The sequence below is a fragment of the Lipotes vexillifer genome, unplaced genomic scaffold (assembly GCF_000442215.2).
Source record: "Lipotes vexillifer unplaced genomic scaffold, Lipotes_vexillifer_v1.1 scaffold628, whole genome shotgun sequence".
Classification (NCBI taxonomy): domain Eukaryota; kingdom Metazoa; phylum Chordata; class Mammalia; order Artiodactyla; family Lipotidae; genus Lipotes; species Lipotes vexillifer.
In genome coordinates this window covers 1,969,682-1,981,432 of record NW_006779395.1, presented here as the reverse complement: position 1 = coordinate 1,981,432, position 11,751 = coordinate 1,969,682, and the positions used below count along the sequence as shown (strand labels likewise).

Genomic DNA, 11,751 nt, shown 5'->3' with positions numbered 1-11,751 from the left:
CGTGGCCTCTCCCATTGTGGAGCACAGGCTCCGGACGCACAGGCTCAGCGGCCATGGCTCACGGGCCCAGCCGCTCCGCGGCATGTGGGATCTTCCTGGACCAGGGCACGAACCCTTGTCCCCTGCATCGGCAGGCGGTCTCTCAACCACTGCGCCACCAGGGAAGCCCGACCAGGGTGGTTTTTTTTTGTTTGTTTGTTTGTTTTCTTGCGTTATGCGGGCCTCTCACTGTTGTGGCCTCTCCCATTTGCGGAGCACAGGCTCCGGACGCGCAGGCTCAGCGGCCATGGCTCACGGGCCCAGCCGCTCCGCGGCATGTGGGATCTTCCCGAAACGGGACACGAACCCGCGTCTCCTGCATCGGCAGGCGGACTCTCAAGCACTGCGCCACCAGGGAAGCCCGACCAGGGTGGTTTTGACGGCTATATTTATGTTTGTTGTTTTTACATCCTCCCCCTGCTCTTTCCCCACCCCTGTTCTAACACAGTGTTTTTTAAATTTTTTAAATTTATTTTATTTTAAAATTAAATTAATTTTTTAATTTATTTTTTTATTTTACTGAATTATAACTGATTTACAGTGTTGTGACAGTGCTTTTTTTTTTTTGTTTTTTTTGCTGTACGTGGGGCTCTCACTGTTGTGGCCTCTCCCGTTGCGGAGCACAGGCTCCGGACATGCAGGCTCAGCGGCCATGGCCCATAGGCCCATCCGCTCTGCAGCATGTGGGATCTTCCCGGACGAGGGCACAAACCCACGTCCCCTGCATTGGCAGGCGGACTCTCAACCACTGCGCCACCAGGGAAGCCTCGTGACAGTGCTTTTTGAATACAGTAACTGGATATTTAAAATGTTTCTTGGATGAATGACTGAATCATGAGCACAGTTCACTGCCAAACATCTCAGTTCTTTGCTGAGATGTATATAAATCATCTCTATCCCATTTCTCCCCTACAGATGGGAGGCAGAATATGAACTGAAGACATTTTTTAGAAAAATAATATTTTCTATAATAACTTTAAAAAATACAGCTTTATAAAACCAGTCATTCTTCGATTGTCATGGAAACCTTGTGGTGTATAACTACATGCTTTACATTTGTAGTCTTTAGATAGCTTTACGTCAAACAATGGACCATTTCGCTATTACTTGGGTGGTAATCCCAGTCAGCCCTTGGAAAGTTCTGGTTTTCCTGAAGATGTTCAAGTATCTCCTGGGAATGGCAACAGGGGAGACACACAGGCGGCAGCAGTGGAAGGCAAAGGTGAAGTCAAGCATGGAGGAGAGGATGGTGGGAATAACAGTGGAGCGCCGCACCGTGAGAAAAGGGCTGGAGAAAGTGAGGAATTCTCTAACGTCAGGAGAGGAAGAGGTGTGTAGCACTTGTTTTTTGTTCTCACTGTCTTTATAAATGAATTAATGAAATGGGGAGGTTCTAGATAGGAGAGGCACCAGGACTGTCCCTCTGCAAAGGGAATGTTGAAAGTTATCCTCGCGGAACATCTGACCATTTTCCTTTATGTCTGGTTCTCTCCTTTGACTCTACAGGGCATAGCAGTGTATTCTTTGAAGGTGTGGGAGAAAACATGTCTATTTCCACATCTTTTATGCAGTTTTTTAAGGTAGCCAAATTTATGTTTTATCACCTCCTTGAACGCTCACTGATTGCTCCAGCTGTGCTGCTGCTTTTTTCCTACTGTAGGTGAAAATCTGAATTCCTTATTGTTTCCCATTTCCCTGCTTAGGTCAAAAGACATCATTTCAAGCTGATAAATCAAGTAATAGAGATAAAAGAACATTTAACAATACAGAGGGAAACATTAAGAATATTAATGTGATCAGGTAATAAAGAGTTGAGTGGTGAAGAAAAGTAGGAATATTAATTTACAGTTGTTTATAGTAAGGAATCGATAGGTACTGTCAAAAGAGCCATATGAACACAAACAAACCTTTCTAATTTATCAGAAAAAAATACACATTTTTTAAAAAGCAGTGAAAACAGACCATGTAGTAAAATATTTTTTAAAACCCACAAAACATTGCACAATATAAAAGACTTAAGATCAAATGTATTTGTGAAAGCAGTACAAGTAAAGAGGCTCTACTCACCTACTTAAAGAAGAAGGTATTTGGATTGGTTCACAAAGCAAAGCATAACTTCATGCTATAGTCTACAAGAGGCATATTCAGAAAGTAAAAAATAAAAATATAGGCAAAGGTATCTCACACAAATGCACATTAAAATAAGACAAGGTTAGTAATCTTGATATCAGGGAAGATTAATTTCAAGACAAAAAGCATTAAGATAAAGAGGGCCACTTGTAATGTTAAGGTGTGCAGTAGAGACTTAAAATTGTTAATATCTTATATAACATCAACACTTCAAAAAGCAAAATCTGCAGATGATATAAGGAGAAATAGGGAAAATCATATTAATATTCAGGAGACTTTAATATACTTTTTTTGGTCTATATGAGAGTATAAGGACAAAAACATAACTAAGGATAATGAGAACCTTACTAACATAATTAATTTGGTAAATCTAACTGGTAGTTATCGAACTGTGTACCATGATACCTATGGAACCTGATAATTCTAAATGCTAAATTTTTCTTTGTTACCCTTATGACACCCAAGCAAGAAACTTTGGACTGTATTTCTTATTTATTGTCACCATTGTCTCCCCCTTTCTACATTTGGTCCATCAGATAAACCTGTAATTCATTCTCTCTAATGTCTTCCTTTACAATTTGATAGCCAGGCCAAGCTTTTCATTTTTCACTGATTCAGAAACCTCTTAAGCTTGTATGACTGTTCTTATTTTCTAATTAAATACGTTCTCAAACTGATCAGGATAATTTCTCTGTTTTTTTTTTTTTGTTTTTTTTTTTAACTAAGACACATTCTTCCTATTGAAGAATATACAGTGTTTTTTGTCTGTATATATGCCTATATATATATAGGTCTGCTTATAAAGCCTGCACTCCTCACCTTCACATGGAACTTGATTCGACCTGTCCTTTGCTCTTCCTGATGTTATCATCCTCATGTTTTCTCTCCTTTTTAGCATCTACCTCAAATAAGTAAAGAAAATCTTCCCACTCCCACCACCGGCTTGCCCCTTCCATGTCTATGTCTTTCCTATCTTTTGGCATAGTCTTTTGTCTCTTCTTTGTTGATATTTGACTATCCCTTCATTCAAAATTCAACCTAAAGGAAAAATATAGTGCTTTGTGGGAGTCTTTCCTAATAATTCACATTTAACTTTAATTAGTGGAATACTATATTCTTTTAATATCCTTACACTTTTACACGCATTCCTTTTGTCTGGACTTTTATGTGCTCTGAATATAGGATAGGTTAATAAATCTTGATAGCATATTATAAAGCAGTAGGGAAAAAGCAGGCTCTGGGGACCCCTAAGGTAAGATAGTCAAGTGTATGATGGTCATAACATGTCCCCCCCTCAACCTAATTAAATGAATAAAAAAGAAGAAAAAATTATCAAGGAATATGGCAACAGCAACTAGATAAGGGACTCATCCTGGTACCATAAACTTTGCAAAGTATCAGAGAGACAGGACAATTAGAAAGAAACTAGAATAGATAGGAAGTTCTGTTCTCTATAGAAACAGTGAGAATGAAGGTGAGTCAATGAAATTTTGAAAAAAACCTCTCAATTTAGTGGGAAGCAGACTGAAATCCATAGTGGCTCGAGGGTGAAGACTCGGAGTGTCCTTCTGGAACTCTTTTGGACACACAGCCAGAATGAGTGCAAGACTTGTTATTATTTTTCTCTTCCACCTCTGGTTGAGAAGGAGGCTGGAGAATAGGGCATAATCTGGTGGAACTAATCACCTCTTGTCACGGAGGCTTAAAAAAAAGAGAAGATATATGGAGGATTGGGTAGCCTAGTGTCCAGTTCACCGAATTTCACATACCCTCCCATCTCCTTCCCCTGGGGACAAGCAGAACCACAGCCAGAGCTAGAAGAAACTGGGGTTTGCTTTCAGACATGACCTCCCTCTTCTAGTTCTGACCTTGAGGACACTGAGGGAGGCAGGGGGAGATAATTGCTCAGTGATAATTCTCTGTCACTGCCAAAGGCCATCTGGCCTCTTATATGGAGGAAGGATCTGAAATATAAGGCCATCTGTCATTTGAATATATATGTCATTGAATATATATATATATATATATATATATATATATATATATATATATATATATCTTAGATGGATCACTTTCAAGTTTTAAAGCATGTAAAATACTTCTCATTAACACTTAGACGTCAAATGCAATTACCTTCCACATATATATATATATATATATATATATATATATATATATATATATATATATATATATATATATATATCGCTGATCCAGGAAAAGTCCCCAACACAGGGCATTTCACAATGTACAAAGAAAGAGAATAGAAAACAATTCCCCCGTTACCTCAGCCCCTACCTCTAGTCCCACTCAGAAGAGCCTAATATAGAAGCAACAGACACTGATGATATCAAGCCTACAAGATCAGGTCTGGGGCGACATACCAGTAGGGCAATGTCAACGTGGCAGGAAACCCACTCTATTTATGTAGATTGATAGAGTTGCCTGTGTCATAGATAAACAAGCTGACAAAAACTGGCCTGGGAACTATGTAGAAATCCTACAGACAAGGAAAAAATAAAAAGGAGAGTGGAGAGGGGGAAAGGCACTTAGGATGCAAACAAAAGATCTGTTTTGGAAGAATATATATGCCATAAAACAACATTTTAGATAAACAGTATTCCTCACTCAATAAAGAAGAATATAAACACAAATAGGAGATCGAAGCAGAGATGATAAGGCCTAAAAAAAGGAAATTGCATAGGTAGGGGGAAAATTGGAGGCATAAGTCATAGTTATATAAGTTATAAATACATTAGAAACAGTAAAGAAGAGAATTGACATGGCAGAAATGCAAGTCATTCATTTATTCAAGAAAGGCAGCTTATACAGTTTGGGCAGAGGGCCCCTCTTTACAAGAAAAAATACAAATGTGTGAATATTTAGTTAAGAAAAAGGTCACAACGTATTACTAGAACCTTGGATTCAGGTTTCTTTCTTTAGGTAATTTAACAAAATTGTTTATATGAAACGCTTCCTGTTTAAAATCTGACTTTACCCACCTATAGCTCTCTACAGCTCCCAGAAATCACAGGGGCCCATACAGGGGAATGGGCTGATACTCCTGTCTTTGTGAAGGCAGTTTGAACACTGAGTATTACAAAGGATGTAGTAAAGTGAGCAGAGACAGCTGTAGTTCTCTGGCACCATCAGAACCCACTGATAGACCATCACAGAATATGTCAAGCTCTTAAGGATGCAGGAAAAAACTAAGCCTGAAATTCGACTTCCCACTTTTTTTTTCTGTATGAATTCCAGACCCATAGCTGAATTCAGGAATGACCACTTCAAATTTTACTTCCTTTCGATACAAGAGTAGAGGTCTTCTTGAAAATGGCATCGAGCATTTCAGTGTACTCTTTGGGGTTTAACTTGGCAGATGGCTCCAATTCCATTTCTCTTACAGCCCCAAACACTGTTTGATGCAAGTTCAGTTTTGGGAATCCTGCTTCTGTAGGGTTCCAGGATGCCAAAGGGCAATGAGGTAGACGATTTTCTGTTTATTATTTAAAACAAAACTTACGTATTATATTAGCAAGCATGTAAAACTTGTGATGTTCCATTTCTGCAAGGGTAAGGTAACATAGTAGTACCTTTTACACACTGCAGTATAAAACTGTTTTGTACTTCCCTGGTGGTCCAGTGGTTAGGACTCTGTGCTCCCAATACAGGGAGCACAGGGTCGATCCCTGTTTGGGGAACTAGGATCCTGCATGCCACACAGCGAGGCCAAACAAACAAACAAACAAAAAACTGTTTCAGCCTTTGTGAAAAATAACTTGGCAACACTCATTAAGAACTACAACAAAATTGTTATCCTTTCCCAGGAATTCTTCTTTGAATTTGTCTGACCTAAAGAAATCAACAGAAATTTGGACAAGAATTTATATACAAAGACATTCATTGCAATGTTATTTGTAATCGCAAAAATTTGGAGTCACCCTAAGTATCTAAAAGTGCAAAATGATTGAGTAAATTATTTCATGGTCTTACTAGTGAATTCATATAGCTGTTTCATTGTTTTTGGAATTGGAGTAAAATTTAATGATGCACGTAAATGTTCATAATATATATATATATTTCTTTCTTTTGGTGGTACGCGGGCCTCTCACTGCTGTGGCCTCTCCCGTTGCAGAGCACAGGCTCCGGACGCACAGGCTCAGCGGCCATGGCTCACGGGCCCAGCTGCTCTGCAGCATGTGGGATCTTCCTGGACTGGGGCACGAACCCGTGTCCCCTGCATTGGCAGGCGTACTCTCAACCACTGCACCACCATGGAAGCCCCATAATATTTTTTTAAAGTAGGACACAAAATCACGTATAAGGGGTAATGCCAATTCTGTAAATATATGCGTAGAAAAAAGAACGTATGGATAGACAACAAAATGTTAATAGTGGTGAGATTTCAATTTAAGTATAATGGAATTTATAAGAAAAAACATTTAAAAACCTTTTGGGAGGCTTACAGTGATCAAATAGGAAAACATGGCTATTTAGTGTAGCTTTTAATACTCCAAAGAAACAGCCTCCTATTTTTTCAATCTTGTTACTGTATTAGTGAAGAATTTTTAAGAATGTACCCCAAATATGCATATTATTTGTGTATTATATACATTGAGTCATGTACTAGTATATTAGGTACATTATAAAACCTTAGCAAAGAAAAAAAATTAAGACTATAAATAGAAGTTTATACCTATTTTAATAGTTTATTTTGTGTACTTCCTGATTGCTTCCACTCCACTTTGGAGATTTAGATCTCAAAGAAATAGAGGAAAAATGAAAAAAAAAACACAAAAAACACCCCACCATTTCTACTTTTCTAAGAGTGATTAAAACTAACTTACTTTGCTCTCTTAAAATAGGGCACAGGATGCAGCATTTGAGTGAAGGAAGCAAAGGTCGGCAAGTGGGAAGTGGAGGTGATGGGGAACGCTGGGGTTCAGACAGAGGGTCGAGGGGCAGCCTCAACGAGCAGATCGCTCTCGTGCTCATGCGCCTGCAGGAGGACATGCAGAACGTCCTTCAGAGACTCCACAAACTGGAGACGCTGACAGCATCACAGGTAGCCTTCCTCATTTGTCTTGTCTTCATCTGCTGTTGATCCCATCAAACAGTGTGTAATTGGAATCTGTGTTAATCTGATTTAAGTGAACCATACAAATGATACCCAAAGCTTATTTTAGCAGTTAAGTAAGATTATATGTTTAGGGAACCAGGCTCAGATTATGTGTTATCAAGAGGTATATGGTGTGTTCCAATGAGAAGGATATTCAAATACACTGATTTGAATGGTTTTGCTAAGAAAGAGACAAATTCTGGATCCACAAAATGCTAAACAGTAACAGTTTACAAAATGCTTTTTCTTGTTAAATGTGTGATTTTTTGGTATGTGCATTTAATATCTGTCTTTCTTGCTAGACTATAAACACCGTGATTGTAGGGACTATATATACTATTTTATTTACTGCTGCTAAAGGACAGAGCCTTGTTCCAAGGAGAGGGCACAATAAATACCTGCTGTTAGATTAAAAAAAAAATCTGATTTACACACATCAATGGAGTTTAATGGTTTTTAAAAGGATCTACTTTTGAAAATATTATTTCAGAAAAGACTGACCCAAAAGCCAAATACCACTTAACATAATTGGAATTTTTCAGCATATAAAATTAGCAGTACCATGTTGGAGACAGGAAGAAGAACCCGAGAAGAATGAGAAGTGTTGAACAGTGCCGTTTGTGGCACTAATAGAGACCACAGCTAATGTCCTAGGGTTCACCATTGAAGGGCCATCCTTTTGTAGTAAGCGTTGTCTTCTATCTTGACCTCTTTTTAAAATGCTGTGGAGGTAATACACTAACTTACCCATTCTTTACTGTAAATTAGTTTTAGGCTCAAAACTTTCAAGCTGGAGAGAAATGTAGAGTTATGATTTGACCTCCACTATGGTTTGCTATAGCTTATCATGAATCTCCAAAACAGATATTTGGATATTGTTGACATAATCTTTACACTTTTACAGTTTTAATAATCAAGGCTATAGTTCTCAAATGTGTTTGTAAGTTGGTAGTTTATATGGAAATCAAGGAATTAATAAGAAATGTTGAGTAAGTAATTTAATAAGAATGTAAAAGAAGTAATGGTTCTGATTAATTTGAGGTTTTATTTTGATAATTTTATATTATTTGAACTATAAAATGTCAGAGATAATTATTTGGCTAGCAATTTTAGGGACTTTTAATTTGGTCACTGTGAGTTTCAGGATAATCAAAGCGTAGTTAGCAGAAAAATCGAGAGTAATCCAGTATTTCACCCTTTTTTTTAAAAAAAAAAGATAGGAAATAGAAAAAATTACTGTATTTTTTTTTTCTTTTTGTCAAAGCTAAATCAGTTTCATTTGTGTTGATAGGCAAAATCATCAGCATTACAGACCGGTAATCAGCCCCCTTCACCGGTAAGAAATTCTTATCTTAAATCTAAGTGCCAGGGTTTCAAATAAGTTACAGTATATTTAGATTATATGACATCCTTAAAGTATTCCAAATGAAATCTACCCTTTAGAACTTTGAAGTTTACAATATATTTGTTTTATAATAAGTCTGAAGTGCTTCTGAAAGTCTACTTACTGAATTATGCTCTAAAATTATCTCCCTCCCTTCAGTAGGAGTGAGATCTATTATTAGTTATATAGTTTCAAAATTATGGTGTGTTTTTTAAATTTATATGTGCAATATGTAATAGATTGGTGACCAGCTTATTTTATTTTCTCAGAGACCATCTTGGTGGCCCTTCGAGATGTCTCCGGGTGCATTAATCTTTGCTATCATATGGCCTTTTATTGCCCAGTGGTTAGTGCATTTATATTACCAAAGAAGGAGAAGGTAATATGATAGTTTTATAATTCAAAGTGGTATGTAAACTCTTAGAATCTATAGCAGACAGAGCTTTCAGCGGCAGTTAGGGAGATAGAACCATTTTATAGATAGATTGTCATACTGAGCATTCTGTACTGATCCTGAGACTGAAACTACCTTGGAAATGATATCTAGTGGGTTTTTAGATACTTGTTAGATTAAAATTTTTTCACTTGAGAGCATCTTATGTATTTGTACACCTTTGATTTATGCAACAGCAAGAAAATGATTACAGGCTTAAGTTTTATGTCTTACGAAGAAACAGTGTTCTCAAAGTATGATTTTTTTCGGGGGCCCTTTGCTAATATTAAAGGACAACAGATAAGAAAACTAATAATGCCTGCGTGCTTTGTATACCTTAGAAATATAGACATTGGCATTTCCGAAAATGTTCATCCTAGTGGTTGACTAGAAATAGGGCTTATTCTAATTTGAGGGCCAGAATTCCAATTTGGATGCCAGGAAGTAACTCAGGTAAGTCTGAGAATAATAGGTTCGAATCCTTGCAAGTGCTCTGAGATTGTCTAGATGAGGAATAACCTGAGGCCAAAACTCTTGGGTTCAAGAAAATCGTTAAAAGCATTTTTTTTGGACATTATGTAAACTGAATTACTTTCCCTGGATGGGCAGATGGACAAATATTTGTCATTCGTGGCCTCACTGATTATGTTTCTGGTGTTTCATCACCATTTCCCATTAAGTCACAACAGATGGGGAAAAGAGATAGGGTATTTGGTGGTAAGATTTTAAGTGCTCTCTTACATATGTGCAGTAGAAACACATTTTAAAAAAATCTACAATTTTAAATAATTATAGGTCTGTTGTTCCTCTACCAAAGAACCCACGTTTCTAATTACTAAACATGATAACAAAAGCAAAAACCAAACATTTACCCTTCTCCTACGTCAAAGGGCTAAGCAGCACACTAGTCTAAGTGCTCCAGTGAGAATGCTTTATAGTAGAGAAAAGGAAATGCATGTGGCCTTAGGTGACTTGGTTTAGTCTTCCTTGTTCTCTGCTTATGTTAAGACTGTTTGATTTATGTTCATAAATGAACTCAATACGTTTTCTGGTACATTAATGTTCTTGGAATATTCTTGCTCACTTAAAAAACTTTTGTGGGATTTCAGAAGCCTAAGTTGCCTTCTCAGTATCATCTACCCGCTTTCTAAGCCATCTGTGTATGTGTCATTTCAGCTGTTAAGATACAGACCTTGGGACTATATCTATAGATATAGACTATAGACCGTGGTCCAGTGGTTAAGAATCCGTGCATCCAATGTAGGGGGTGTGGGTTCAATCCCTGGTTGGGGAACTAAGATCCTGCATGCTGCATGACATGGCCAAAAAAAGGGAAAAAAGAGATATAGACCTTAACTTAAATCCTTTCTTTTCTTTTCTCACACATTTTGTGTTTCTCCTGTGATGGTTGGGTGCTATACAGTGTTTTAAATCCTAATATCCCTGATAATAGGAGGAAAAAAGAACCAAACCTTTTTTCAATATGTGGTTATACTGGATTTAAGCGGCTGGCAACAGTGGTGCTAACAGGAGGTGTTTACATGTTTTGCAATGCATTTCAAAGTTCTTTTTCATGTTTTCCTTTGTAGAAAGTTGGGGATTGGAGAATAGAGAAATTCAACACACGACAAAAAAACCTAAAGTTTACTTCGATTAATAATTTATTTCATGCTTAAGGTTGAAGGTGCTTGTCAGTTTATTAAAGACTGAAAAAACTGTACTTTGCTTCAGCAGTCACGGAAAATGGCAGTTTTTCTAAAATTATTATTTTTTTTAATGTTCCTCACTTGTAAAAGTATATGCCGTTTCTTCTAAGTATTCCTTTCAGTTGTTGACAGATGTCTCTAAATGGAGAAACTTTTCTCTGTTCCTAATTTTCTACTTTGTTATTATTGAATCTTTATCCAGTTTTCCAATGTATGTTAGGTATTTAATCCTTCAAAGTTGTAACTTATTAGTGCTCTGCAACTGCATTTGGATGAGACATAGTGTTTTTATGTATTGTTTACTTATATATGTAAGGAGTCAGCTGGGGTTGGTGATGGAAATAAGTTTTGGCTTGAGGGGATTTAGACATCTTTTAATCTGGCAGTGTTTAACAGGCTTTAATCTGACAGTTATAGGAAAGAAGACTAGAGAACATTGTGCATGGTTTAGGGAAGACAGGTCTGTGTTAGAGATGAAGAGAAAGATCTAGAAATCCTCTTAGGATGGGAAAAGTGTGGCCAGGAGAGGGTGTGCCCTACTTATAACAGGGCCCACCCTGTACCTCATCCTCTAGCACAGTGTCTGGCATGTATTAGGCTTTCAATAAATATGTGCTGAATACATGGCTGAAGGCCCACTCTTGGCAGGATGGCAGCTGAAGTACCATGTGACATGGAGAAGCTTTGATGTTGTTTAACATCTGGATGCAAACACACACTGAGATAATCCTGTACACATGTAAAATAAGTGGTTATCTATTTGTGGTAAGCTTTAAAAATAATTTTTTTTTTTACATGAAAAGTAATACTTAAGGTCCACTGCTTGATTCTTTTTTCCCCAGTATAGAAGAATATAAATTTTTTATAGTTGATTTACAATGTTAATTTCTGCTATACAGTAAAGTGATTCAGTTATACATATATATATATATATATATAT

General features: G+C 37.2%; 1 protein-coding gene across 1 annotated transcript in view; it reads left to right on the top strand.

The window, feature by feature from the left end:
• Nucleotides 1-11,751, top strand: part of ACBD5 (acyl-CoA binding domain containing 5) — a 32,951-nt gene that overhangs the window by 17,878 nt on the left and 3,322 nt on the right. The window contains exons 9-12 of the mRNA XM_007452587.1: nt 1,102-1,369; nt 7,035-7,234; nt 8,580-8,624; nt 8,942-9,051. Of these exons, the coding sequence (XP_007452649.1) occupies nt 1,102-1,369; nt 7,035-7,234; nt 8,580-8,624; nt 8,942-9,051 (623 nt within the window). The remainder of the gene's footprint in view (nt 1-1,101; nt 1,370-7,034; nt 7,235-8,579; nt 8,625-8,941; nt 9,052-11,751) is intronic.